Below are 25,881 nucleotides of genomic sequence, written 5' to 3'. Positions count from 1 at the left end.
TGGAACATGTTTCAGATTACAACTACATCTTGGCAATCGGAAATATGCTTTTCTCATCTAAAATGGAATTTACTACGTAAGAGATGCCTATTTTTTATAGGGTTATAGAGCAAATGTGTTGGAGAAGGCAATGGCACCCCACTCCAGTACTCTTGCCTGGCAAATCCCATAGACAGAGGAGCCTGGTAGGCTGCAGTCCATGGGGTCAAGAGTCAGACATGACTGAGCGACTTCACTTGCACTTTTCACTTTCATGCATTGGAGAAGGAAATGGCAACCCACTCCAGTGTTCTTGCCTGGAAAATCCCAGGGACGGGGGAGCCTGGTGGGCTGCCGTCTATGGGGTCACACACAGTCGGACACGACTGAAGTGACTTAGCATAGCAAATATGTAAATATTTACCTCATACCAGTAGAGGTATGTGGACATTTCATCAGTAGGAAGGCTAGAAGGGTTAGACCCACAGTTAATTCTGGTAAATGAGCTAAGAAAGAAATTTAACTTCTTCTCAGCAAAAACAAAAATACAAAGAATCCAAACCAATTAAGCAACAAAATACCTTTGGAAAATAATTGCCTAAGATTTTAAAAAGTATATCCATATAGTAATTTTGAAACTGGAAACCTAGCTTATTTTCTATCAAAAATTATAATCTAAAAGGCCTCTCTGAGGTCATGAGCATGTTGACTATACATGTCATCACATGCAGGAAGAACCCCTCCACACAGTCTGAGCTTGCTGATGGCCTGAGAAAACTGCACTCTTAAACATGGACTGCCAGTAGGCGCAGTGGTTAACAGCCTGGACCCAGGAGTCCCACTGCCTGGGCTGGAATCGGCCTCTGCCCTTATGACGCCGTCTGGGGCAAGTTACCTAACACCTCTGTGCCTTCATGTCCTCATCTGTGAGATGGAGATGACACAAGGTGACACCCAGGGTTGCTCTGAGGGTTGACTGGGAATTCAAGTGAAATGCTTAGCAGACTGTACCTAGAAGGTGATCCGTAAATAGCTATGGAAGCTATTCACTGTAGGTATGTTGGTCTAGTGTATCCAGGTTGCTGCTGCTGCTGCTGCTAAGTCGCTTCAGTCGTGTCCGACTCTGTGCGACCCCATAGACGGCAGCCCACCAGGCTCCCCCGTCCCTGGGATTCTCCAGGCAAGAACACTGGAGTGGGTTGCCATTTCCTTCTCCAATGCATGAAAGTGAAGTCGCTCAGCCGTGTCCGACTCTTCTCGACCCCATGGACTGCAGCCTACCAGGCTCCTCTGTCTATGGGATTTTCCAGGCAAGAGTACCGGAGTGGGTTAGGGAGGTTAATTCTAAGAGGTACTGTATAGTGTTGGGGCTGAAAGACCTTGAGCATCATCTAGCCCCAATCTTTCATCCACTGGATACCCAAATCTTTCATACAAGTGATCACATGATCCCTGCTTGAACACACACAAAGATGGGAACAGGAAGTAATGTCATTCAATGGATGTTCTCCAGTACTTTGGCCACCTCATGTGAAGAGTTGACTCATTGGAAAAGACTCTGATGCTGGGAGGGATTGGGGGCAGGAGGAGAAGGGGATGACAGAGGATGAGATGGCTGGATGGCATCACTGACTCAATGGACGTGAGTCTGAGTGAACTCCAGGAGTTGGTGATGGACAGGGAAGCCTGGCGTGCTGCGATTCTTGGGGTCGCAAAGAGTTGGACACGACTGAGCAACTGAACTGAACTGAGCTCCAACCTGCTTTTCTCCTTCACACCTACAACCATCATCCCCTAGGAGCCCACAATAAAGCTTCCCATGACAGGCTACCAGGTGTTTGAATGTGATGTCTTCTCCGGAACAAGCACATTCCAATACAATAGGTCCAATTTTAAAACTTCCTCATTTTGCAACAACCCACTCTTTGAATACTGAATCATTTTTATGTGATCTCCAGAAATACCACATAAAATACATTAAAAACTCAAGTGAATTTTAAAATTCTATGTTTGTATATATCTGTTTGGATAAAGCATGTCTTTCTTGAGTATCAAAATTAAGTCAGAAGTTCCTAACTTCACAAATATATTTTTATCATAAAATATTAGCAAGACTTCTGAGTCCTGTGAGTTTTTCTTGTGTGGTGGGGGCAGTGGGCAGATAGAAGAGCAGGCTCAACAGAGAAAGTAACAGTAGCAGCTGCAGAAGATGATTTGATTTTTGTTTCCAACTGAACTTCACTTCTCCAGGCTTGACAGCCTTGTAGTTCCACACAGGATAAATGTTACCATTTTTATTGATAATATCTGGAGTGGGTAATGACACAAATCCAAGTAGAAATAAGGCAACATGATTGTGATACAGCAATGAAGAGAGAACATTCCATTTCCCTGGAGCCTCAAAAAGCCAGATTTACATGTTTATAGAATCCTGTCCCCTATTATCTGTGTATCTAAGGCATCAAGCATTAAAAAGGCACAGTGGAAATAAGCTCAGTTCATAGTATTACTCTCAGGTAGAGATACTAGATACATTTTGCTTATAGGTAATGATGAGGTCTATGTTAAACAAAAGTTTTGCCCCAGACAGTAGACCTTTCTCTCCTTTTCTCATTCCCTTTCTTTGGAGGGTTCATTTTTCTGGATCAACCATACTTCATTATTTTTATCAAGCAATTTGAAAGGGCTATTGTAGCCTGCGGTGTAGTAAACCTTTTCGTCGAAAACTTTTCCTTCTTCCCTCAAAATGCTTGCTAATGTCAAGAGTTGTTCTTGATTCTTTTGGGCACTAGAGAATCCATCGAAAGACCTACAAAGGAGAAAGTAAATAACCATAAATGATTTTAATACCGATGCGAATGTTAGTTTAGGAAAAAAAGCAGAGGCTGATACAAGGAAATCTGGATGAAGTGCGGTTTCAGAGTTCCTCCCTCTAGGCACCTGAATTGACCTGTTCCCTTTCTCTGGTTCCCAGGCTCAGTGTGACCTCACACACCCTGAAGGGACCCAGGAGGAGGCACAGGGTCTCATCTATTGGGCAAATTTGGACTTTACACCATCTTGTGCTCTAATGCTGTGCTTCTCAAACTCTAATGTGCATGCAAGTCAGCTGGGAAAATGCTGGTTCAGGGTGTCTGGGGTGGGGCTTGAGTGCCTGCATTTCTCATAAACTCCTGATAATGCTGATGCACCAGGTCAGACCACAGTGAAACCCCCTCAGTGGCTCCCTTTCAGACTTGCTGCTGCTGCTGCTGCTAAGTCACTTCAGTCGTGTCCGACTCTGTGCAACCCCATAGACGGCAGCTCACCAGGCTCCCCCGTCCCTGGGATTCTCCAGGCAAGAACACTGGAGTGGGTTGCCATTTCCTTCTTCAATGTAGGAAAGTGAAAAGTGAAAGTGAAGTCGCTCAGTCGTGTCCAACTCTTCGCGACCCCATGGACTGCAGCCCACCAGGCTCCTCCATCCATGGGATTTTCCAGGCAAGAGTACTGGAGTGGGGTGCCACTGCCTTCTCTCTATTTTCTGTCAAACACTACCTCTTTTTCTTGGAAAAGGGTAGGTGCTGTATGACAGATGAACATAATATAGTTTTGATCCTATGAACTTTCAGTCTAATGGAAGAGATGGACATTTTGGCGACTCTCTCCATACAGTCTGAGTAGAGTTTTATCAGAGACAGAATCAAAGTGCTTGGGAACACTGAGGATATGATCAGATCAAGGGTAAAGGTGTATCTGAGTTGGGTCTAGAATGGAGGATGGTTTTCCTGGGCAGAGAAAGGGGAAGGATAAGAGAACAAAAGTCCAAAAAACACAAAGCATTTTCATAGGCATAAATTGAAGTCAGAAAGGTGAGTCAGACATGGAAGTAAGAACTTTGTGTATCATCCTAAAGCCTTTTTATATTATTCCAAAAGATATTGAGCAGCAAAGTAACTTGATCAGATCTGGGTAAGAATATAGGCAGAGAGATGGAAACTAGATTGCAGAGAAGGGACCAGTGAGGAGGCCGCTAAGAGGATGGGGATGAAAAGACAGTCAAAAGATTCTAATAAAAAGTGGGAAAGTAAAAGTTTAAGTATAGATTTTAAAGTATACAAATGAAAACACCCTGAGATGAAATCATGACAGCACACTGACTTAGCTGAGTTGCTGACATGTAAACACGATGAGTCTGAAGTTTGAGAATAGGAAAACAAACAAAAACATTTCTAATAGGATTTCTAATTCTTCTTTAGCACAAAGTTTATTATCAATATGCCAATGGAAAAGCATTCCTACCATTCATCAGATAAGATGTAAGTCTCAAGAGTACAAACCAGGCCTGTCTTATTCAACAATGTCTACCAGGCACCTAGTCATTCCTGGCATGCAGTACCTTTTAAATCCTAATTGAATAAGTATAGGAATCTATGCACATGTATATAAAATAAAATGTTGAAGACAATTGACAAAACTCTCATTAATCTTCATCATGTTGACTGATAATAATACTTCTGAATCATGTGTTAGGAAACATTCTGACTCCCAAATTTATTATTTATCTCCTTAAGGAATAGTCAATTCTTAGTATAATATGTTCTGCCTAAAGGGAATCTGTTTCAGATCTCACTTCTTTCTTGAAATCAACTCTTGAACCTCCTACTTAGAGATCATCTTTTGTCCTCTGAGTACATGTTGTTCTACAGTGGTTTATCCATGGCTTTATTCAGGACACAGACAAATACTGAGCCTCCCCCAAACACCTGCCTCATCAGGAGCGGTCGGATTCGGGCAGAGAAACATGTTGCTGTATTCTTGATGACGTTACAATCTATAAATAGATCATTAGATTTTACAATCATAGGACAGAGTGGCTGGCTGACTGCAGACACTGAGGAAGGTCTCATGGACAAGGTGCCCAATGATCTAGGTCCTAAAGGATGAAAGCAGAGAAGAGGGAGGGAGCTAGAGTTGGTAGTAAGATGCTGCTCGTGTTCTGAGTATTTTATGTGAATTAACTCATCTGATCTTCCATGGCAACTCTGTGAGGTAGGTAGGTACTCTGACTATACAAGTTTCATAGATGAGGAGATTTGGGCAAGGAAAATCTCAGCAACTTGTCCAAAATCAAAGGTAAAGAGATGTGGAGGAACTTGGCCTGCTCAGTGAAGGGCAGGAGGAGAGGGGAGCACAGATGTCAGGGAGACAGGTTGGGCCACATTATGAAGGCGAAGCGTACACTGTGAACTGTCTGAATGTCACGCTGAAGCAAGAGGAAACCAACAGATTTTTAAACGCTGTAACAGGTTAGGGTTTTGTTGCTGTTGTAAGATAGATCGGAGTTCCAGAGTGGAGGGCAGGAGAGAGGAGGAGACTGGTGGGCAGAGAATAGTTGGGAGGCTCTTGAAGGGAAACCTGAGATTGAAAAACGTCGGAGTATCTGGTGAGCGTCAGGCATGCGCTGGGCACGGGGGTAGCACAGGGTCTCAGCTGAGGTCCCTGTGAGGTGAGGGCCCGAGGAAGTGACTGAGGGGTGAAGGGAACGGAATCACGACCATTTCTGAGGCAAATGGGCTGGATTTGGGGACTGATTATCAGGGTGGAGCATGCTGATGACCACAATGGTCCTTGTTGGGGAGGCTGTCAGACCATTGAGACGCTTTACTGACACAGGCACTGTAAGGTCAGAGAAGGCTTGGGGGAAAGCTGGGTTTCAGAGCTGTTGAGCTTGATCTTCCACCCCCACACGGAGATGCCCAGCTAGTAGGAAAATCAGGGCTGGAGACACTGAATTTGAGTCACAGGCCACAGATAGTTGAAGCAGTGTGACCAGACCGCCCAGATCACGTCTGCTATGACATGAGGGTAAGTAAGGGCCATCAACAGTGACCCCTGGGTGGGGAGTGGATGAGGTGCCGCTGGAGGGAGAGAACCAGGAGGAGAGGAAAGACAAGAGGGTGACATTCCGAGGTACAGGATGGACAAGGATCATGGGGCCGGACAGGTCAGCACAAGGATGCTGCAGGAGGCACATGGGAAAGCACTGCCCTCGAGTGACAAGTTCAAGTGTGCTGCAGAGGGTGACGGGAGCCCAAGGAGCAGGTGAGGCTGTACCAGGCTGTGCTGGTCTGACGGGTACATGGGACTTGAGGAAACAGAGACAGAGAGACAGAGTCTTTTAACAAGGGAGGGTAAAAGTAAAAGTGTTAGTCGCCCAGCCCTTTTCTACTTTTTGACCCCATGGACGGTAGCCCACAGGCTCCTCTGTCCATGGAATTCTCCAGGCAAGAATACTAGAGTGGGTAGCCATGCCCTCCTCCAGGAGATCTTCCCAACCCAGGGATGGAACCCGGGTCTCCCGAATTGCGGGCAGATTCTTTACTGTCTGAGTCACCAGGGGATATAAGAGGGTGAGAAAGGGAATACCAAAGGGACTCTAATACAAGAGTATTATGTACTTCGTGGAGCTCTTTAAAAATACCAACAGAGAGAATTTAATACAAGGAATGAGTGGAAAGGTATTGAAGGTCTGAGAAATGCAGTAACTGTAGGAAGCAGCTACCATCCTTTAGGCTGGAGGAACAAGGAAGAGTTTGAGGTTATCAGAACCTAGATTTGGGAGGAGGGGTACCATGCACTGTTTTAAAGCGTTTTTCTCCAGATGTAACTCGATGGCAGGTAAAGGCAGTCTAATGCATTTGAGGGGTGGGGTGGGAGTGTAATTTGTGTTGCTTCTTATATGTGGGAGGGATGCATGAGACGTCTCTTCAAATGAATTCATTTTTTCATGTCACAGACCCTTAGTAACATATGAAACAAGTCACTAGAAAAACACCACGAAATGCATTAGGCCTGTTTTCATGGAAGCGTGAAAAGCACAGGAGCTAAACTATGAGTGCCCACAAGTAAAACCAGCAGTCAGCAGTGCTGTGAATGACATCTACCACTTACCATACAAACACCGTCATCTCGGCTCTGTCTTCAATGAAGACATCAGACTCTGCAGGCCTGGGCGGATCAGATTGCTGTTCAGAGGGGATATACAGGGAAATGGTAATGGTAGACTCGATAAAAGGACCTGAGCCGGGCTCCACGTAGCTCGTCACTGGAGCTGTCATCTTTATTTTCATCTCTGTGCCACGAAAATATATATTTAGATGCAAAGGAAAAGCAGATTTAGTGTATTTATGACTACATTTTAAAATGTAATTATTTTTTGACCTGAGTTTCTTGACATAAATATTTACCTTTAAGGTAATTTTCATCTGAATAAAAATAAGGGCAAAATTACAATTAGCGACTGTGCACATTAAACACTTTCTGTACTATTAACATTATAGTTATTTATGTACTATCAATATTTTTCATTAGTCCATAGTTTTAGAGATAGAAGGGAAAATCAGTAATCACATGGTCTAGGTCATTCTTTACTTATACAATTCAGACTGAGGTCTCGTTGGCTAAGACCTGCTAAAATCTAAACAGCATCAGTGCCAAACCAGAAGGCAGATCTTGAGACTCTGGACCTTGTGTGTGTTGACTCTTCCTGCCTCCTAATATCTTTTGTTTTACCAGTCACCAAATTATCTCAAAACATTAGCCATGAAAAGGCCTTAAGGCTAGGTACACAGAGGCCCAGTTCATTCAGAAGAGTCACAGAAAGGAGAACAGAAGCCCTAGAGTACCCTCCTCAAGACAGGAAGGATCCTGAGCATAAGGCCTCCCTCCTCTTCCGACAGTCTTTGATCATCTGGTTATTTTGCTATTCTAAAAATATATTTCTTTAATAAGTGAAAACCCAATAAGCCAGGCCACAATACGGTCATTAAAGGTAAACCGCCTTCACCTTTCTCGTTTTTGCCTTGAAGGTAGCTCTTCAGCCTTGTAAAGCCAGTCTGCATGGCTGAATCCCAGTCCATAGACTCAACCGCAGTGCTGACCCATTTGGCAGGCCCGTAGTGTCGGATCTCATAACTTCCGGGCTAAGATGGAAAGGGAAAACTTGGAGGAGACAATTCTAAGGCAGAACGTGAGATGCAGCAGTACAGATACCTTGATCTCTGGTCCACTAGGACGGCCTGTCCCGGGCAGGGGCGCTGCCCTTGGGTCCAGCCCGAGGTTCTGACTTCTCAGCGCCGACAGGGCCCCTCCCCCTCTGCTCCCATATTTAGATTAGAGACGCTGGCGGCCTCTCAGTTCAGGTTAAAAGCAAGCAACTGTTCCGCTCCTTTGCCCGGAGGGTCCCATCTAGAGTTTAGGGACATGATCAATTTTTTTTTTTTAGCCACAAAGAAACAAAATTGAGATGTGGCTTCTAGAGTTACGACGGCTCCCGACCCCCTTTTCCTGTTTGTGCAGGAATGGGGTTAGGACTCAGACCAATTTTTTTTAATGTATTTTTTAGTTAAACCTATGAGACCCTCCGGCCTCATTGCAGATCAGCTCGGGGACACCCCCGCGCTCACCACCCCCACGGCCCGCACCCTCCCAGCCTGCGGGCGGCGCCTACCTGGGGGCCAGCATCCTCCGGGACCTCCCAGCCCGGCGTCTCCACCACGGGGGCCTCCGAGCCCTCGGCTGCCCGGGGATCGGGCTCCAGCACCTCGGCCATGGGCGGCGCCGACGCTCCGGGGAAAGAGCCCGGCGAGCTGCGCCAAGAAGGGGGCCGCGCCGGGCCGCTCGGGACCGCCCCGCCTGCGTGTCCCCGAGTCCCCGCCCCGCAGACGCCTGGTCACCTCCGCGCAGCGCGGGAGCCCCGAGTCCGCGGAACACTGCGGGGCCCCGACCGGGAGGGGACGCAGCGACCCCGATCCCGACCGGGGCAGCTCCGGCCGGCCGCTTCTCCTGCGGGTCCCGTGGGCTTGGCCGGGCTTTCCTTGGGAGTCTCCTCCGCCCTCGCCCTTGTATTTTAGTTAACACGCAGGCACGCAGAGGCGTCCACCATGGGAGCCGGGGGCGGAGGAGGGCAGAGCAGCCGGCCCGTGGGGTTTCTCGTGTAACCGGCCCGGGAACCTCTCCCGCGGCCCCACCCGCGCGGCGAGCCGGTTCTGCTGACGGGTCTACGCCTGCGGAGGGAGGTGAGCACGGCTCGCCCTCCTGAGTGCCTCAGTGGAAGGCGGGGGGCGGGGTGAGGCGATGCTTCTCCCGACTCTGACCTTGGCCGCCCCTGTCCGCACCCTCGTGGGCCGAATGCTCCGTGCCCGGGTTGGATCCCGGGACACAGGCAAGCAGGCCGCCCCACTCACACCTTAGACGGGAGCTTAGGGTCCAAACAGCAGTGAGGGGCCCAGGGGAAGGAAGTGGGTGAGGCCACAGTCACACCCTGAGAAATTCTTGAACTGTCCTGGTTTCTTGTCCTCTCCCCACCAAAGAGCCCCCAAACCCTTAAGTCACCCCATCAGATGTAACAGGCTGGGAAAGTGTGATGGGAAAGAGAAAGAGGGGACAGTGGCCAGGCCCTAGTGATTTTAGAAGTTTTTGGTTAGATTTAGTCTTTTTTTTTTCTAAGAGAATTATTGAGAAAAAATTCACTTACCATACAGTTCACCCACCTAAGACATACCAGTCAATGGTATTTAGTGTGTATTCACAGTTGTGCAACCGTCACCACAGTGAATTTTAGAACATGGTCTTCATCTTCCACCCCCGAAAGAAACCCCACTGAAACCCCATTAGTCATTCTTAAATCTCCACCACCCAGTCCTAGGCAACCACTCATCTGCTCTTTGTTTCTGTTCTGGACTTTCCTATAAATGGGATCATACAATGTCTTAATACATCTGGCTGCTCTAACAAAATATCACAGACTGGGTAACTTCTAAACTGCAGAAATGTGTTTCTCACAGTTCTGGAGGCCGGAAGTCCAAGTCCAGCAAGGTCAGACGACAGTTCTCTTCCTCTGGCAGACTGCTTATTGTACCCTTACATGGCAGAAGGAGTTTTTTCTGGTCTCTTTTATAAGGGCACTAATCCCACTCATGTGGGGGTCTTTCTTCATGACCTCATCACTGCCCAAAGCCACCACCTCTTAACCCATCATATTGGGCATCAGGGTTTCAACATACAAATGTTTAGGAGGACACAAACATAGCATATAGAATGTGGACCTTTCTGACTAGCTGCTTTCACTTGACAAAATATTTTCAAGGTTCATCAACATTGTAGCATGTATCAGTACTTCAGTCCTTTTAATGGCTGAAAAATATTCAGTTCGATAAGCGTTTTGTTTATTCTTTCATCAGTTGATGATCATTTGAATTGCTTCAAACTTTTGGCTTGAGTAGTAATACTGCTGTGCACATGTGTATATATGTTTCTGTTGGGCATGTTTTCATTTCTCTTGGGTAAAAGCTAGGAATGGAATTGCTGGGTCAAATGGTAACTCTATATTTACTTTTTTGAGGAACTGGCAGACGGTGTTTTAAAGTGACTGTACCACAGAATTCCCTGGTGGTCCATTGGTTAGAACACACTTCCACACTGGTGTGGGGTGTGAGCTTTCTGTTTCTACATATCCTTACCCAACACTTGTTATTATCTGACTTTTTTATGATAGCCATTCTAGTACTCTTGCCTGGAGAATCCCATGGACGGAGGAGCCTGGTGGGCTGTAGTCCATGGGGTCACTGAGGGTCGGGCATGACTGAGCGGCTTCACTTTCACTTTTTACTTTCATGCACTGGAGAAGGAAATGGCAACCCACTCCAGTATTCTTGCCTGGAGAATCCCAGGGACAGAGGAGCCTAGTGGGCTGCCATCTATGGGGTCACATAGAGTTGGACACGACTGAAGTGACTTAGCAGCAGCAGCAGCAGCAGTGGGTCTACCTTAAAAATTTTTTGTTTTGATATATAGTTCACATAACATAAAAGTCACCATTTTATTTATTTATCTTTTTAATTTATTGATTTTAATTGGAGGCTAATTACTTTACAATATTGTAGTGGTTTTTGCCATACATTGACATGAATCAGCCATGGGTGTAAAAGTCACCATTTTAACAAATACAGTTCATTGTTTTTCAGTATGTTCATTGTATTATACAAGCATCAGCACTAATTCTAGAGCATTCCATCACTCCAGAAAAAAGCCCTATACAATTTAGCAGTTACTCCTAATCTCCACTGGTGGCTCAGATCATAAAGAATCCACCTGTCAATGCAGGAGACAAAAGAGACTTGGGTTTGATTCCTGAATTGGGAAGATCCCCTAGAGGAAGGCATGGTAACCCGCTCCAGTATTTTTGCCTGGAGAATCCCATGGACAGAGGAGCTTGGCGAGCTACAGTCCATGGGGTTGCTAAGAGTAGGACACGACTGAAGCAGCTGAGCACACAGCACACCCAGCCTCCGGGTCCCTGGCAATCAGTAATCTATCTTCTGTCTCAATAGTGTATAGAGTACATTGTTAGTCGCTCAGTCATGTCTGACTCTTTACTTTCTCTCTGTATGGATTTTCCAATTCTGGACATTTCATATAAATGGAATTATATATAACATGTGATCTTTGGTGACTGGCTTCTTTCACTTAGTGTTATGCTTCCAAGAGTCATCTATGTTGTAGCATCTATCAGTGCTCCATTCCTTTCTGTTCCTGGATAATATCATGTTCTGTGGGCCTAGCGCTTTTAAAGCAATTTATGTCTTTTTGTTTCCTTCCCGTTTCCTGCTCAAACAGGTATGCAGTGGTCTGAGGATATATGACACTTTCTAGGGTTTATAGCAAATCTATTACTATTACTGAGATATGTTTGAATTATTTAGTGAAGGCTAAATAATTAATTTTGACTTATTTTTATTATTTTTTATTTTTTATTTTTATTTTATTTTATTTACAATATTGTATTGGTTTTGCCATATATCAACATGAATTTTAACTCATGTAACAGATGTGATCCATTCCATAGGTAAATTTGCCAAGTTGAGAATACAATTTTACCTTACAGCAATATTTTTTTTTAAGAGGAAAAGAAAGTAATTTACAGTGTTGCTTAAGAAATTTGTTGTTCTTTTTCACCTGTAGCATACCTTACAGTTATCAATGCTTTTTGAGGGGAAGAGTATTTTATTTGTATAAAAACTGAGGCTACATTTGGAGACATTCATTTTATAGGGTTTGAAATATACAATTAATTAAGATAACAGGTGACTAAGTTGAATTATATATATTTACAAGTTGATAATTAGTCATGTAAAAGAACAGAAGGAAGGAAAGAAAGGGATTTATTTTAAATTAATTTCAGTTAGAATGAACAATGAAATTCAGAAGACTCAAGTTTTATACTAACATGTCAAATTATCTAGCTAGTTTTCTTATTGATTAATTAAAGTAAAATTTTTTCTTTTTATTAGCTCATGTCTAACCAGTATTTACATGACATTGTGAAGATGTTTTATTTAAGATTTATGGCATTTGTGATGGTGCACTGTGGCACCTTTATATCACCAGGGTCTCCAAGTTCATCCCAGCAGGGGAGCAAGCACAGGAGAATCCTGCAGCAGGAATTTGAGCCATCTCTCATTATTCATGGCAGCTATGTATGTTCTATACACTCACCATGGACATTGAGCTAGTGAATACTGAGCCATTGGTACTACAGGAAATACAGACTTAGGTTCCTCTGAACCTCTGGTTATATTTTCATCAATATGTAGCCTTTTTAAAATCCATTCTGACAAACTCTGCTTTTATTAATCTATTTTGCCACACTGTGCAGTGTGTGGGATCTTAGTTTCCCAACCAGGCATTGAGCCCGTGCCCCTGCATTGGGAGTATGGAGTCTTAACCACAGGACTGCCAGGGAAGTCCCTAATATATGCTGTTAATTTATTAACACTGAACTCACAAAAAACAGCACTGTAACTTATGCATTCTTGAAGTTTCTGTGTCTTCTCCAAAAGGCACATCCCATCCTTCTTTTCTCTTAGGAGCACTTATAGCACTTCAGCACTATGCCTGAGAGGCATTTAAAAGAGCAAAATCACCAACAAAAAGCACAAAAATGTGAAAAATGTGCCACTAAATAAACTATGAGAAGGACAATGTATGAGACCTGTAAGTAGAAAACAGAGCTTAGCCTTGTTCGACTTTATCTGGGAATGTGTCTTTGGTGGCTTGGTTTTTTCCACCACTCTACGCATATACACGTCCACCCATGAGCCAGAAAGTGATGTATTGATGCGAGGGTTACAAAGATATATCAGCAAGTAGGTGAATTTGCAAGTATGGAATCTAGGAATCATGAGGATTGACTGTAAGTGCTTCCTGCACTTCCATCCATATTTCATGGACCAAAGCACGTCATCAGGCCTTAACTGACTTTGGGAGGGTGTGAAAGGGCAATCCCACCGTGTTGTCAAAGGAGAATTCAAATATATGAGAGAAGTACTAATGCCAATTGCTGATGTCTTTTGGTCATGGATTATTCCATCCTTGAAGCAGACTTTATTTCCCAGAGACAGTTGCCACATTGTCTCTCATCCGACATGCTGTTCCTATAACGTGACTTTGTTGCACCTGCCATGAGAGAATGAGGCCTCTGCTCCTATTCTTTGAAACTGGGCAGACTGTGTGACTTCTGAGGCCTGGTTATTAAACACTTCCACCGAGTTCTAGGGCTACTGGCTCTTAGAAATCCAACAACCCTGCTGAAGGGGAGCCCAGGCAGTTCCAAGGAAAGCTACGTGTAGGTTCCTAGCTGAGGTCCTGACTAACAGCTGGCGACAATCACCACACGTGAGTGACCAGGGGTTCCGACAACGCCAGCTCCTTGTCCTCCAGACAGCCTCCCTTCTTCCATGCTGAGGCCCCAGAGGTCACAGAGCAGACACAGGCAGTACCTACAGAATCTGTGAGCATTAAAAAAATGGCTGCTTTTTAAAATGCCGTTCTGTTTGAGGTGGTTTATTTCAGGAATAATAGCTAAAAGAGTAATTTATATGTCGTCTACGAATGGTGCTGTAGTGGGTGTTGGTGGGGTTTAGAAACGTATAGAATTTTGCCCTTTGTTGCTGTTGTTGTTCAGTCACTAAGTTGAGTCCAGCTATTTGCGACCCCATGGACTGCAGCGCGCCAGGCTTCCCTGTCCTTCCCTGTCTCCTGGAGTTTGCTCAGATTCATGTCCATTGAGTCAGTGATGCTGTCCAACCGTATCATCTTCTGTTGCCCTCTTCTCCTGCCCTCGATCTTTCCCAGCATCAGGGTCTTTTTCAAAGAGTAGGCTCTTCACATCAGGTGGCCAAAGTATTGGAGCTTCAGCTTCAGCATCAGTCTTTCCAGTGAATACTCAGGGTTGATTTCTTTTCGGATTGACTGGTTTGATCTCCTTGCTGTCCAAGTGACTCTTAATAGTCTTATCCAGCACCACAATTTGAAAACATCAATTCTTCAGTGCTCAGCCTTTTTTATTTTACATTCAAGTCATTGTTTACTCAGAGGCCATTCTTGTACTCACAATGTAATTACATATTTGGTCTTTTTATAGTTACTACAATCTCAAATATAACTATAAAATGGATAGCAACTTGGTATTCTAATGGAAAATGTAATCTTTTCTTTTGCTTGGTTTCTCCTTTAGTTTGGGTAAGAATTTTAATAGTCATCCATTATTTAGACACAAAGCAACCCACGAAGCCCCGTTTACACTTGGTGCCTGACACATAATTGCTTGATAAATGTTGAATGAATGCCAATCTGAATTTATCAGACACTGATCGTGATTGAGTGTCTTTAGAAGCACCTGTGAACCACCTTTCTCATGGACCACAGAAAATGAAGAGACATTTATTGAATGTGGGGTTAAGGATAAGAAAGCTAAGGTCTAAAGCTGGGAATGTCTTTAAAAGTAAAACATCAATTCTAATCAGTATGAGGCTGATATAACTTCTGAGACTGCAGTGAGTGTTTTTAAAAAACATAGAGGGATATCCACACTGATGTTAACAGGTTCATGACGTGAAGTAAAAGTGGAAACCAAATATACCACAACTAGGTAACTCACGGGAGAAGGCAATGGTATTTCCTCTGAAAAAATTTCAGATTTCTCTGGTTTCCTTGCCTAAAGTTGGCTTCCTTTGATCTGGGACAGCCTTCCTCCCAGGGCTGCATTATAACTGTGATGGACCCAAAGCACTTTTGCTTTGGTGGGTCCCTTCCTCTGTAGAAAAATACAAACATTTGTATTTTACGTCTCTGTTGTTATAAAGATGAATATAATTTTTGATGCCCGCCCCAAATTAACTTCTTAAATTCTGGTTTTAAAAGAAATTAAAATATTTTCATGGGCCCCTAAAAATGATGTGAGCTCTGGGCATTTAGCCTGGTAAGGCTGATGGCTGAGTAGGTTCTGATATCTTAGTTTCCCTACAAGAGAGTGAGAATGTCTGATATCGTATATGGGAAGATAAATAGAGAAAGGTACTAATACTTACTCTGCCCTTATGGTGGATGTGTGTTTTAACATCAGATCTTTTTATTAACTCTCTGAGGCAGGGCTTATTAGTGTGATAAAGGAGTAAATAATGAATAATTTAGAACCAAGAAGATTCAATGCTTAAAGTGAGAATTTGTAACTTTTGCCTCACCTTGTTCAGAATCCAGATAGAGAGGATGAATGCTAATGCTGGCCTTTCAAAACATCCAACTATGTGTATTGTCTGAATATGGGGGGAGGAATTGGAGAAGGAGAAGCTTTATTTTAACTCTGTACGGCAAAGTCCTGCATTGCGCTGAGAACATGGTGGGACTTAGGATGCCTTATTCTAATATCAGATACAGTGATCTCAGTTCCTTCACCAAGGACTGATTTGGTCTTTGGGACCACATGGTTTCTGAGATGAAGTTGTTGGTCTCATCTTTCCTCTTCTATATGTAAAACTTTCCCTCTCACCCCGTCTGACTTCTTTCAAGATTTTTCCTTTATTTTTGGTTTTCTGTGGTTTGAATTCGAAATGCCCAGGTGTAGGGGTATTTTTTGTTTGTTTTCCTGTTTGATGCTCTCTGAGTTTCCTGGATCTGTGATTGACATTAATTTAGGGAAATTTGTTGTCATTGTTGCTTCTAGTATTTCTTTTCGCTTCCTGGTATTCCCATTATACCTATGTAACACCTTTTCAGTTCGGTTCAGTCACTCAGTCATGTCCGACTCCTTGCGACCCCATGAACTGCAGCACACCAGGCTTCCCTGTCCATCACCCACTCCTGGAGTTTACTCAAACTCATGTCCATCGAGTCGGTGATGCCATCCAACCATCTCATCCTCTGTCGTCCCCTTTTCCTCCCACCTTCAATCATTCCCAGCATCAGGGTCTTTTATGGAGTAGGAAATGGCAACCCACTCCAGCAAGAGCCTGGAAAACTCCATGAACAGAGGAGCCTGGTGGGCTACAGTCCATGGGGTTGCAAAGAGTCGGAGATGACTGAGCATGCACGCACCATCACCTTTTACAGTCGTCTCACGACTCTTGTATATTGTTTTTTTTTTTTTTTCCAGTTTTTTGTTTCTTTTTGCTTTTCCCTTTTGAAATTTGCTATTAATATTTCCTTAGATTCCTTCCTCAACTGTGTCCAGTCTACTGATAAGCTCATCAAAAGCATTCTTCATTTCTGTGACAGTGTTTTTGGTTTCTAGCACTTCTTTTTGGTTCCTTCATAGAATTTCAGTCTCTCTGCAGACATTGCCCTTCTGTTCTTGTTGTCTGTGTTTTCCATTAGAGCTCTTTGCATATTAATCATATTTATTTTACATTCCTGGCCTGATAATTCCAACAACATTCCTGCCATCTCTGGATCTGTTTCTGATGCTTACTCTGTTAATTCAAATTGTGTTTTGTGCCTTTTAGTATACAATTCTTTCTTGAAGGGTAAACTTGATGTCCTAGGCAAAGAGAACTGCAGTAAATAGGCCTTTAATTACGTGCTGGTTGGTGGTTAGATGTGGGGGAAGGGAAAATGTTTTATAGTTTTATGATTAGGTCCCAGTCTTTAAGTGAGCCTGTGCCACTGGGCTGTGAACTTCGTAAGTGCTTCTCTGTTGCTTTTTCCTTTTCTCCCCTTTATTAGAATAAGCTAGTTGGGTGTTTGCCCACTCTGCAGTGTGAGACTAGAATCAGCTGGGCCTGCAGATTCCCCACCCCCTCCCAGGTGAGTTAGGTTCTGATAAAACCCAAGCAGGTTAGGCCCTGGAGAAGTAGTTCTCCTGAGGGCAGGCTTTGTTACAAAGAACAGAACGTGGTGATGGATTTCGGGATGGTCCCTCTTCCTCTCTTTCTGCTGGAAGCACAATAAGGTTTTTTTCCTCAGAACTCCACTGTGAGAATCTGGTAGGGCTCCTAGAGGCAAAATTCACGGAGTGTGGGTCCCTCTGGAGTGTTTAGTTCTCAGGTTTGCCTACTCTGAGCCTCTGGCAGTCCTTCAGTTGCAGTTCGGTTTTCCCCAGCTCTGGCCCCATTTCCTGAGGAGGTTTATATGTGTGGGCTTCTGCTGAAGGTAAGTTGTGATTTTCTGTATCCATCTCTCTCGAGTGTGGGGCCAATGGTTTGCCCTATGACCACAGTTCGCTGAATTTAAGAGGAGCTGTTGATTTTTCAGTTTCTTGGGCTTTTTGTTGTTGTTATGATGGAGAAATGACTTTCAAGCTCCTTTCATGCCAGACCAGAAACTGGACTCCTTTTCTTTTGTAGAAAATGATGCCTTAGTGATATTTTCTGATCCAATGTAGAATTTAGTGAAAATGTCTACATTCTGGTCACTGTTACTATTATACTACCTCTTAAAAAAAACAAAAACAAAAAAACTACTTATTTGGCCATGCAGGGTCTTAGTGCAGCCTTGAGGGTTTTTAGTTGTGGTATGTGGGATCTAGTTCCCTGACCTGGGAGAGAACCCAGGCCTCCTGCATTGGAAACGTGGAATCTTAACCACTGGGCTGCCAGGGAAGTCGCCTCCCTCCCATTCTTAATCTTTTCTGGCTACAGTTATTGCTTCTCCAAATACTTTTTAGCTGTTAAAATCTAGTTCTTTCATCCCTGGTTTTTTATAAATTCCACTCTGTGGCTTGGAGTGCTAACAGCTAGTACTACCCGTGTATGCCAGTTGTGTCAACATTTAAAAAAGGATGCACTGTTTACATGATTGTTTCTAATATTCTGTTTGCAAATCCTGCTTTGTGAGTTGAATTGGTAGCAGATGCACATTATGCTGCGGAGAAGGCAATGGCACCCCACTCCAGTACTCTTGCCTGGAAAATCTCATGGATGGAGGAGTCTGGTGGGCTGCAGTCCATGGGGTCGCCAAAGTTGGACACGACTGAGCGACTTCACTTTGCCTTTTCACTTTCATGCATTGGAGAAGGAAATGGCAACCCACTCCAGTGTTCTTGCCTGGAGAATCCCAGGGACAGGGAAGCCTAGTGGGCTGCCATCTATGGGGTCGCACAGAGTCAGACACGACTGAAGTGCCTTAGCAACAGCACATTACGCTGATGGCTTCAGGGAAGTATTTACAGAGAATGTTGGGTTATAAATGATGGCTCAAAGCTAGATTTACACACTTATTTTCTCTAAACATGGTACCTTACACCTGGATAGAAGCTCACCTGTATTTTGTATCCACTCACATTACCTAGAAAATGACTTGTCTTTGTATTAGAATCTCTGGCTCTATTTCTGTTTAATTGGTCTATATGGGTCCTGATATCAGTATTTCTAAAAATTCCTTGAGTAATTCTACCATGCACTAGGGTTGAAGTCTACTGGTGTGTAGCAAGTGTCAGCAAACCTTTTCAGAACTGGGCAGTAAGTATTTGGGGCTTTGAAGATCAAATAGTCTCTGCTGTAACTACTTGACTCTTGATGTAGGAAGAGCCATAGACAAGTGGGAATGGCTGGGTTCCAATTTTATTTCCAGCCACTAAAATTCTAATTCATATAGCTTTCATGTGTCATGAAATATCCTTTTTTTTTTTTTTGAACTATTGAAAAATGTAAAAATCAGTCTGTCTCACAGGATGAACCATAACAGGTTGCTTAAATGGTGTGTGGTGGGAAAGGTATTCTCTGATGAAAATATAGTGGAATTCGGCCTGGGGGCTGTAGTTTATTTTCTTACAGCTTGATTTGGTTCCACAAAAGAAAATGTTTCCTTTATCACTGGTAAAGTCTTCAATGAGTCCTAGCATTGACTACTTATTTTAAGTAAGTCTACCAAAACACAAACACATTTATTGTTTGCTTATTTTGGGCTGTGCTGGGTCTTGGCTTTTCTCTACTTGCGGCGAGCGGGGGCTGCTCTCCAGTCGTGATGTGTGGGATTCTCACTGTGGCGGCGTCTCTTGTGGTGGCTCCATTGTGGCGGAGCACTGCCTCTGAGTTACTCGGGCTCCAGTAGTTGCAGCACATGGGCTCAGAAGTTGTGGCGCTCAGTCTCAGTTGTTCTGCAGCATGTGAGATCTTCCCAGACCAGGGATTGAATCTGTGTCTCCTGCATTAGCAGGCTGATTCTTTACCACTGAGCCACTAGGGAAACCCTATCAGAATATTTTAAAACATGACAATGCATTTCCATATTGGCCTTTGAAACTGTGGTATTTGGGATGCTTTTGTCTACAAATACCAAGCGTGGCTTAAATGGTTAGTGGTGGGAAAGGTATACTCTGATGAAAATATAGACATTTGCAGGGTTATTAGGCAGCATGACAATCATCAACCCAGGTATTGTCCATCTTTCTACTCTACTATCCTCAATACTAGTCCTGGCCAATGTCTTGCTTCTGGTTGCAAGGAACAGCCCTGCTGCTACTGCTAAGTCGCTTCAGTCATGTCCGACTCTGTGTGACCCCATAGATGGCAGCCCACCAGGCTCCTCCGTCCCTGGGATTCTCCAGGCAAGAACACTACAGTGGGTTGCCATTTCCTTCTCCAATGCAGGAAAGTGAAAAGTGAAAGTGAAGTTGCTCAGTCGTATCCGACTCATAGCCACCCCATGGACTACAGCCTACTAGGCTCCTCCGTCCATGGGATTTTCCAGGCAGGAGTACTGGAGTGGGGTGCCATTGCCTTCTCCAAGGAACAGCCCTAGGTACCACATACAGACATGTAACATCCAGCAGAGAGGAAGAGTGTTTCCTTCCATGCATTTATTTTTAATGTGAGGCAGTCTTTTTTTAGAGCAAGCCTCTCCTCCTGTGTACATTTCCCCCATCAGCCCCAAAGACCAAATCAGTCCCTGGCCAAGGAATTGAGATCACCATGATTAACTCTCATTGTGTATCCACTGGTGTGGGCAGGGGGAAGGGAAATCTGTCTGCCTCTCACAGGTGGTCCTAGGATTTCAGAACCAAATCAGGGTCTGTTAGCAAAGGAAAAGGAAGAAATGGCAGTTGGGAAATCAACAGAGTCTCACAGAGAACTAGATTCTTAGGATTAAAAAAAGAAGGCTGTCTGCTGAGCTTCTCATTGCCATTTGTTTATTTACTTCCCTTAAAGACCATTAGAGAATTGTTTAGTACAATTTTCCTGAAATAAATTTTATTGATTTTTCACTCAGATTATATTTTGCTTAAGTCTTGAAAGAAGTTGCTAGTATTTCTATCAGATTACATTTGAAAAGTAATGCAGTGTACTTTGTTATTTTTCTACAACTCTACCATGTTGTGTATCTAGTATAAAAATGTTCATGTCAAAAATTTTGAAGAGTCATCATTTTTTGTTCATTTTGAACCATCAGAAGGTTGTTTAGTTTATACTATGAAAACAAAAAAGTTTTACCCCTGAAATTACAGCACTGAATACAAATTTAAGGACCTTGTGTGCCACCTTGCCACCCCCATGGGTATCCGGATACAGCCCCCAAGTGTAAATGACTCACTTCTACCTCCCCATTTGAAAATCACAGAGGGAGATTTGTATCCATTCCAAATTCAGCTATGTCCATCTTATTTTGAGCCCTGACCCCCAGTCTGGAGTGGGCACTGAAATTCCACATTTGCAGTTTTCTTGGGAGACCAGCTGGCACTATGAAAGGTGCTCTGACCCAGGTCAGAGAGGCTTCTGGTCCCAGCTCTGCCTCTTAGGAGGTATTTAACCTCTCTCAGCTCTAGTTTTGACATCTGCAAAGCAATTGAACAATGTGATTTATAAGACCCCATTAGAGCTTATCTGTGTTTCTCTTTAAGATTTTGACCTTTCCTTGTACACATTGCTACATTTAAAATGGATAACCAACGAAGACCTACTGTATAGCAAAAATGAAAAATAAAACAATCCTTCAATCCTATATAAGGGAATAAAAAAGATTTGACTTTTCCTTTCCAATGTTAAACTGATTTCTACTCTTAATACTGCTTGATGAACATACATTGTTACCGGGTCCCCCCAAGATAATGTGTGGGAACAGCCATCTTTTGTCCTGCCACGGCACAGTTAGAGACAGCCCCTGATATTCTAGTGTGAGACATTCCCACATAACCAAGCCAAATCTAGGAAGCAAGTCAAAAGGTAAACAGAGCGATGCTACTCACAAGAGAATTTTGTAGCACTTTATTTTTTTTTTAGCTAAAATGCTTGCAAATGTCAGTTCTTTCCTCATTAATATTTAAATATATTTCACCATTATTTACAACAGCCTTGAAAATACACTGGGTCCACTGACCCCTGCAGCTCTAGAGCTGTTTTTTTCTCTCCTTCTAGAACTCTCCAAGCCTCTTCACACAGAAGTGAAACAATGAGGCCCTGGACAACTTGTGTAGAAAGAAAAGTTTTATTTGGTGGTCGAAGTAGTTATCTTTGGCTTATCAACATTTTTCTGTTTTCTTTCTCTATAGAGTTCTTATGTTCCCTAGTAATTCTTTTTTCCCCTCAACTCATATTAGAACTTTTTGTTTTTCTCAGGGGTATATGTTATAGAAGAGCCCAGTCATTGTTAGAACAACCTGGGGAAAGTTTCCCCTAAGGAACTTGAAAATAAGTTAACAAGATTGACATTTGTCGAGCTCCACCCCCATCCCCAACCCATTCATCCCGGTGTCCACCAGTGACTAACAGCTTCTTAGGTCCAGAGGCCCTTGTCCCCCTGCCCGAGTGGGCTGTTTGAAGGGTGGAGGGCCATGCTCTGTATGGTTTTCAGGAGCAGTTTATATTTGCTTATCCAGCCCAGGTGAACCCACTCCACACTGAATGCCCGCGTCCAGAGCCTGTTCCCCAGGAGCATCCTTGGTGGCCTCCTCATAGGAGGGCGGTGAACACACCTTGGAGAGAAGGGCAGCCTCTGGGGGCAGTGGGGAGTAAGGGGAGGTCTGCTCGCTGCTCCAGGGTAAGCCGGGCAGGAAGTCGGTCATCTCCCCCGCAGGCGGGTGCTCTGGGAGGTCCAGGACAGAAACCTGGCCCTGGGGCCGAGGGGTCTGACAGTGGCGATACAGGAAGAGCAGTAGAAAGGCCAGGAAGAGCAGGACGGTGGCTGGAAGAAGGATGAACAGGAAGGGCTCCACATCCTCCCGGGTGGAACTTCTCTTCTGGGTGCCCTGGCGTTGGGGAACGGAATAGAGTTAGAAGATGGGGAAAGAAGACCCCTGGAGTTCTAAGGTTGGCCTCTGTCTTCATTTCGTATTCTACCATTATTTGGGCTTCCCTCATAGCTCAGCTGGTAAAGAATCTGCCTGCAATGCTGGAGACCGGGGTTTGATTCCTGGGTTGGGAAGATCCCCTGGAGAGGGGAAAGGCTACCCACTCCAGTATTCTGGCCTGGAGAATTCCATGGACTGTATGGTCCATGGGGTGGCAAAGAGTTGGACACAACTGAGTGACTTTCACTTTCACCATCATTTATTCACTCTAAAAATCACTCTAATCATTCATTTATGCCAATGAATTAAAGTGTACTTATAAAGTATGAATTCAGAATGTCAAAAGTACATGAGGATACCCTACAATATATCCACTGAAGTAAAAATATTAGAATAAGGTTTAGTTGGTAGGTCCATCACACATTCATTGAATGAGAACTCTTACTATTTATGTACTTTATTTAGAATTAGACCAATAATGTTTTATGCTGCACAAGGGTCATTTGGAACTTCTTTGATTCTGGAGTAAAATCTGACATTGTTACATGCTCCTATGACATATAAATAACATTTGAAATCTGATTGGATAGCCAATGCTTATGATGATTGAGATTGTGAAATTCCTTCAGTTTGTTTTTGCAATATTTGTAGGATAAATATAGAAATTTGGAACTCAAGAAAAAGAATTACAGGTAAATTTTTGAATAACCTAAAAGGTATTGATTTGATAGTATCAGCTTATAAGAATAATGATGATTCTTGGTGGAGTAAACAATATAATAGGCACAGAATGATACTCCAACAGCAAGGTATGAAAAAAGAAGTCCTGTTCCAAATTGCATAGATATCTCTTTACATAAAGCTGCTAAGAAATAAGTATTAAAATGCTTCTGCATTCACAACGCATGTGAATGTTAGTATTTACTACTACAGAGGGAAAGAAAACAGTGTAAAACCTTATAATTGTGTTTAAAAAAACAACATACTAAGATCTACTGATTTAAAATAAAGCTTACACTAGTAGAATTATGAGAGCTGGGTTTTTTGCCTTGATTTTGGTGAAAAGAACAAATGTTTTGCTGGCCTTGATGTTTAAGAGACTGATTTATCTAGTGTTTGTTGTTGTTATCTTTAATTCCTAAAGAATTTACAACTATGGATGCTATTTTGACTTGAAATTAGATGGTCTATTTAATATTTACCCTGTTAGATATTTTGTTTTGGTAAGATATGAGTTATGATATTTTAGCTTAAAATCCTTACAATTTTTTAAGTTTTTTTTGAGCAGCAGAGCGTCATCTTTGGGCTTTGACAGCTGTGGTCTTGAATTCCGATATGACCTTCTGATACCTGTGTGACCATGGACTATTCACTTACCCGCTCTGATTCTAGTTTTTCTTCAGTATGAAATGAGAGTAAAATCATCTTTTTTTGGAAGGTTGGCTTGAGAATATAATGAATCAACGAACTATGAATTTGTTCAGTTTTCTCACACATAATCTAGTTTATCAGAACTCTTAAAATCTGTTAGGATAAAACAAGGACTTTGATTATATAAGTTTAAGAATAGATGAACTCAAAAATAAATTTACTACAACTATTAAAACAAGTTGGACTCAAAAAGCAATTTAAACTATGTTTATTTTCTCCCATTAGATAAATCATTTACAATGTTAAAGCTATTATCTCTTAATACTTAATCACTCTTCAACCTTGATAACCACGGACCATTTTATATAACTGATTTTTCTTCTTTCTCCTTCAATAAATGTGGATAAGTTTCTGAACCGTTGTGGGCATCAAATTTTAAACACTGTTATACCCTCTAAGTTCCATATGCATTGAATATGAAGATACTTAATATTCTATTTAAAAGTTTTTATGTAATCCTCTTACTTTATACCACTAATGGTATTAGTTGCAAAAAAATTGAGAAAGATGCTACTGTCTCCTTCTGGAATCAGTACTTCCATTGGGTGAGTTATCTTGTCCAGATATTGATACTTATACAGCAGATTAGGGCAATTTCTTGAGATAAAGAACTTTTTTTTCCCCCCCTAATTAAGAGACCATGGAGCTATAGAACAAATTTATGATGGTATCTTTGTTTTTTAAATGATTCATAGTATATTGGTTCAAATTGTTTTGTTTTGTTTTTTTTAATGCAGAAAGAATGTCTTTAGTCAAATATTCTAAATGGTTCATTACTCTCAAGGTGGCTTTTTAATATTTCTCAAGGACTTTGCAGTACAGGGATTACTTCAAAGAAAAAGGCAATAGAAAGTGTAACTGCTGAAGGATATATCATATATGTGTATAATTTATTTCTGTAAAAATTGGTTTTAGAGAACTTAAATACCAATCTCAACCCTCAACTTTCTAGAAAACAAGAAAATAGGTTTCTTTCCCTCTTTCTTGTGGGACAGTGGTATCACTCACTTTCCTGTTGACCATAAAATTAATTCTGAGTTTTTAGGTTTCTATAAATATTTTTCCTTAACGAACCCTCAGATTGGGACCCCCTTTGGGCACTTCCCAGATAAAGCAAAGCAGCTGCTGCATTTCTTGGAGGCAAAACCTCTTTAAGTCTTTGCTGCCCCTCCTGAAGTAAGATCCCTGGCTTCTTAGAAACAGTTGGAGGGCCAACCGGAATCTCTTTCTTTTTTTGTTATTGTTTTTTAAATGTAGACATTGCTTACTGAGCAAAAATGCAACCTTGTCATACCCAGACAAGAATTTGCTGACTTCTGCCTTCAGGTGTTCTTTTATATATTTGTTATCTCAGGTGTTTTCAGAATATTCTGTGACAAGTTTTACTTGAATTTATCATTGTCAAAAGAATCCAGCTTTCAAGTTACCTCCTTACACCAGGTCAAGTCAGTGGATTCATATTTTTGTCACACCTGTAATGTAAAATGTTGCCACTAAGTTTTCCTAACAATATAGGTGATGTTGGTTTTAAAGCTAACAAGGATATTTTGGGGGAAGAAAAGGCATAAGTTGTAGGTACAGACCTGCAGCTGAGTTTCCAGAAGAGGGAGGCTGGGTTCGCTGGTTAACCACTCGTATGTTCCCCGGCTGGCGTGGCCAAACTTCCCCCAGCTGCTGCCCAGCAGTGCCCGCATGCTTTTACCCGACTGGTGCCCTGGTTCCCCTTCCACCTCGCTGCCCAGATCTCAACAGTGCTGCTGCTTCTTGGCCCACATCCAGCTTGGGTGTGTTCAGCTGATGGCTCTTGGTAAATTTGTTCTCTGATGAGGATCAACAAGGGAAAAGAAACCAACCAGAGAGACCTCTGAGGACTATATTTAAATTCCGTGCCTCTGGGTTTGCTTCTGTGGCCTTCGTCATATAAGCATGGAATC

The 25,881-nt window shown here is 42.9% G+C and overlaps 2 protein-coding genes across 2 annotated transcripts; both read right to left on the bottom strand.

Moving 5' to 3' along the window:
• Positions 1 to 2,258: 2,258 nt before the first annotated feature.
• On the bottom strand, positions 2,259 to 8,661 carry HEBP2 (heme binding protein 2). Its single transcript, XM_027551681.1, has 4 exons — positions 8,471 to 8,661; positions 7,808 to 7,943; positions 6,913 to 7,093; positions 2,259 to 2,788 (listed from the first exon to the last, which is right to left on the bottom strand). Exons 1-4 carry the CDS (start codon positions 8,570 to 8,572, stop codon positions 2,590 to 2,592), a joined length of 618 nt encoding a protein of 205 aa, XP_027407482.1. The 5' UTR covers positions 8,573 to 8,661; the 3' UTR covers positions 2,259 to 2,589.
• Positions 8,662 to 8,869: 208 nt separating this feature from the next.
• SMIM28 (small integral membrane protein 28) lies at positions 8,870 to 25,641 on the bottom strand. The gene is made up of 3 exons (XM_027552142.1): positions 25,531 to 25,641; positions 22,128 to 22,474; positions 8,870 to 9,026 (listed from the first exon to the last, which is right to left on the bottom strand). The coding sequence occupies exons 1-3, from the start codon at positions 25,639 to 25,641 to the stop codon at positions 8,870 to 8,872; spliced, it is 615 nt and encodes a 204-aa protein (XP_027407943.1).
• Positions 25,642 to 25,881: the final 240 nt, after the last annotated feature.

Source organism: Bos indicus x Bos taurus, chromosome 9, assembly GCF_003369695.1.
Source record: "Bos indicus x Bos taurus breed Angus x Brahman F1 hybrid chromosome 9, Bos_hybrid_MaternalHap_v2.0, whole genome shotgun sequence".
Classification (NCBI taxonomy): domain Eukaryota; kingdom Metazoa; phylum Chordata; class Mammalia; order Artiodactyla; family Bovidae; genus Bos; species Bos indicus x Bos taurus.
The sequence above is the reverse complement of the archived record's forward strand: the minus strand, read 5'-3'. Positions and strand labels throughout refer to the sequence as shown.

Coding starts and splice junctions, on each gene's coding strand:
- HEBP2 (XM_027551681.1), bottom strand. CDS start 8,572: ATGGCCGAGGTGCTGGAGCCCGATCCCCGGGCAGCCGAGGGCTCGGAG. Junction 7,944..8,470: donor CGGAGGATGCTGGCCCCCAG/GTAGGCGCCGCC, acceptor TTTCCATCTTAG/CCCGGAAGTTATGAGATCCG. Junction 7,094..7,807: donor TCAAGGCAAAAACGAGAAAG/GTGAAGGCGGTT, acceptor TTCGTGGCACAG/AGATGAAAATAAAGATGACA.
- SMIM28 (XM_027552142.1), bottom strand. CDS start 25,641: ATGCGGGCACTGCTGGGCAGCAGCTGGGGGAAGTTTGGCCACGCCAGC. Junction 22,475..25,530: donor TTCTGGAAACTCAGCTGCAG/GTCTGTACCTAC, acceptor CCCCAACGCCAG/GGCACCCAGAAGAGAAGTTC. Junction 9,027..22,127: donor GCTCTGGACGCGGGCATTCA/GTGTGGAGTGGG, acceptor CTCCCTCCGCAG/GCGTAGACCCGTCAGCAGAA.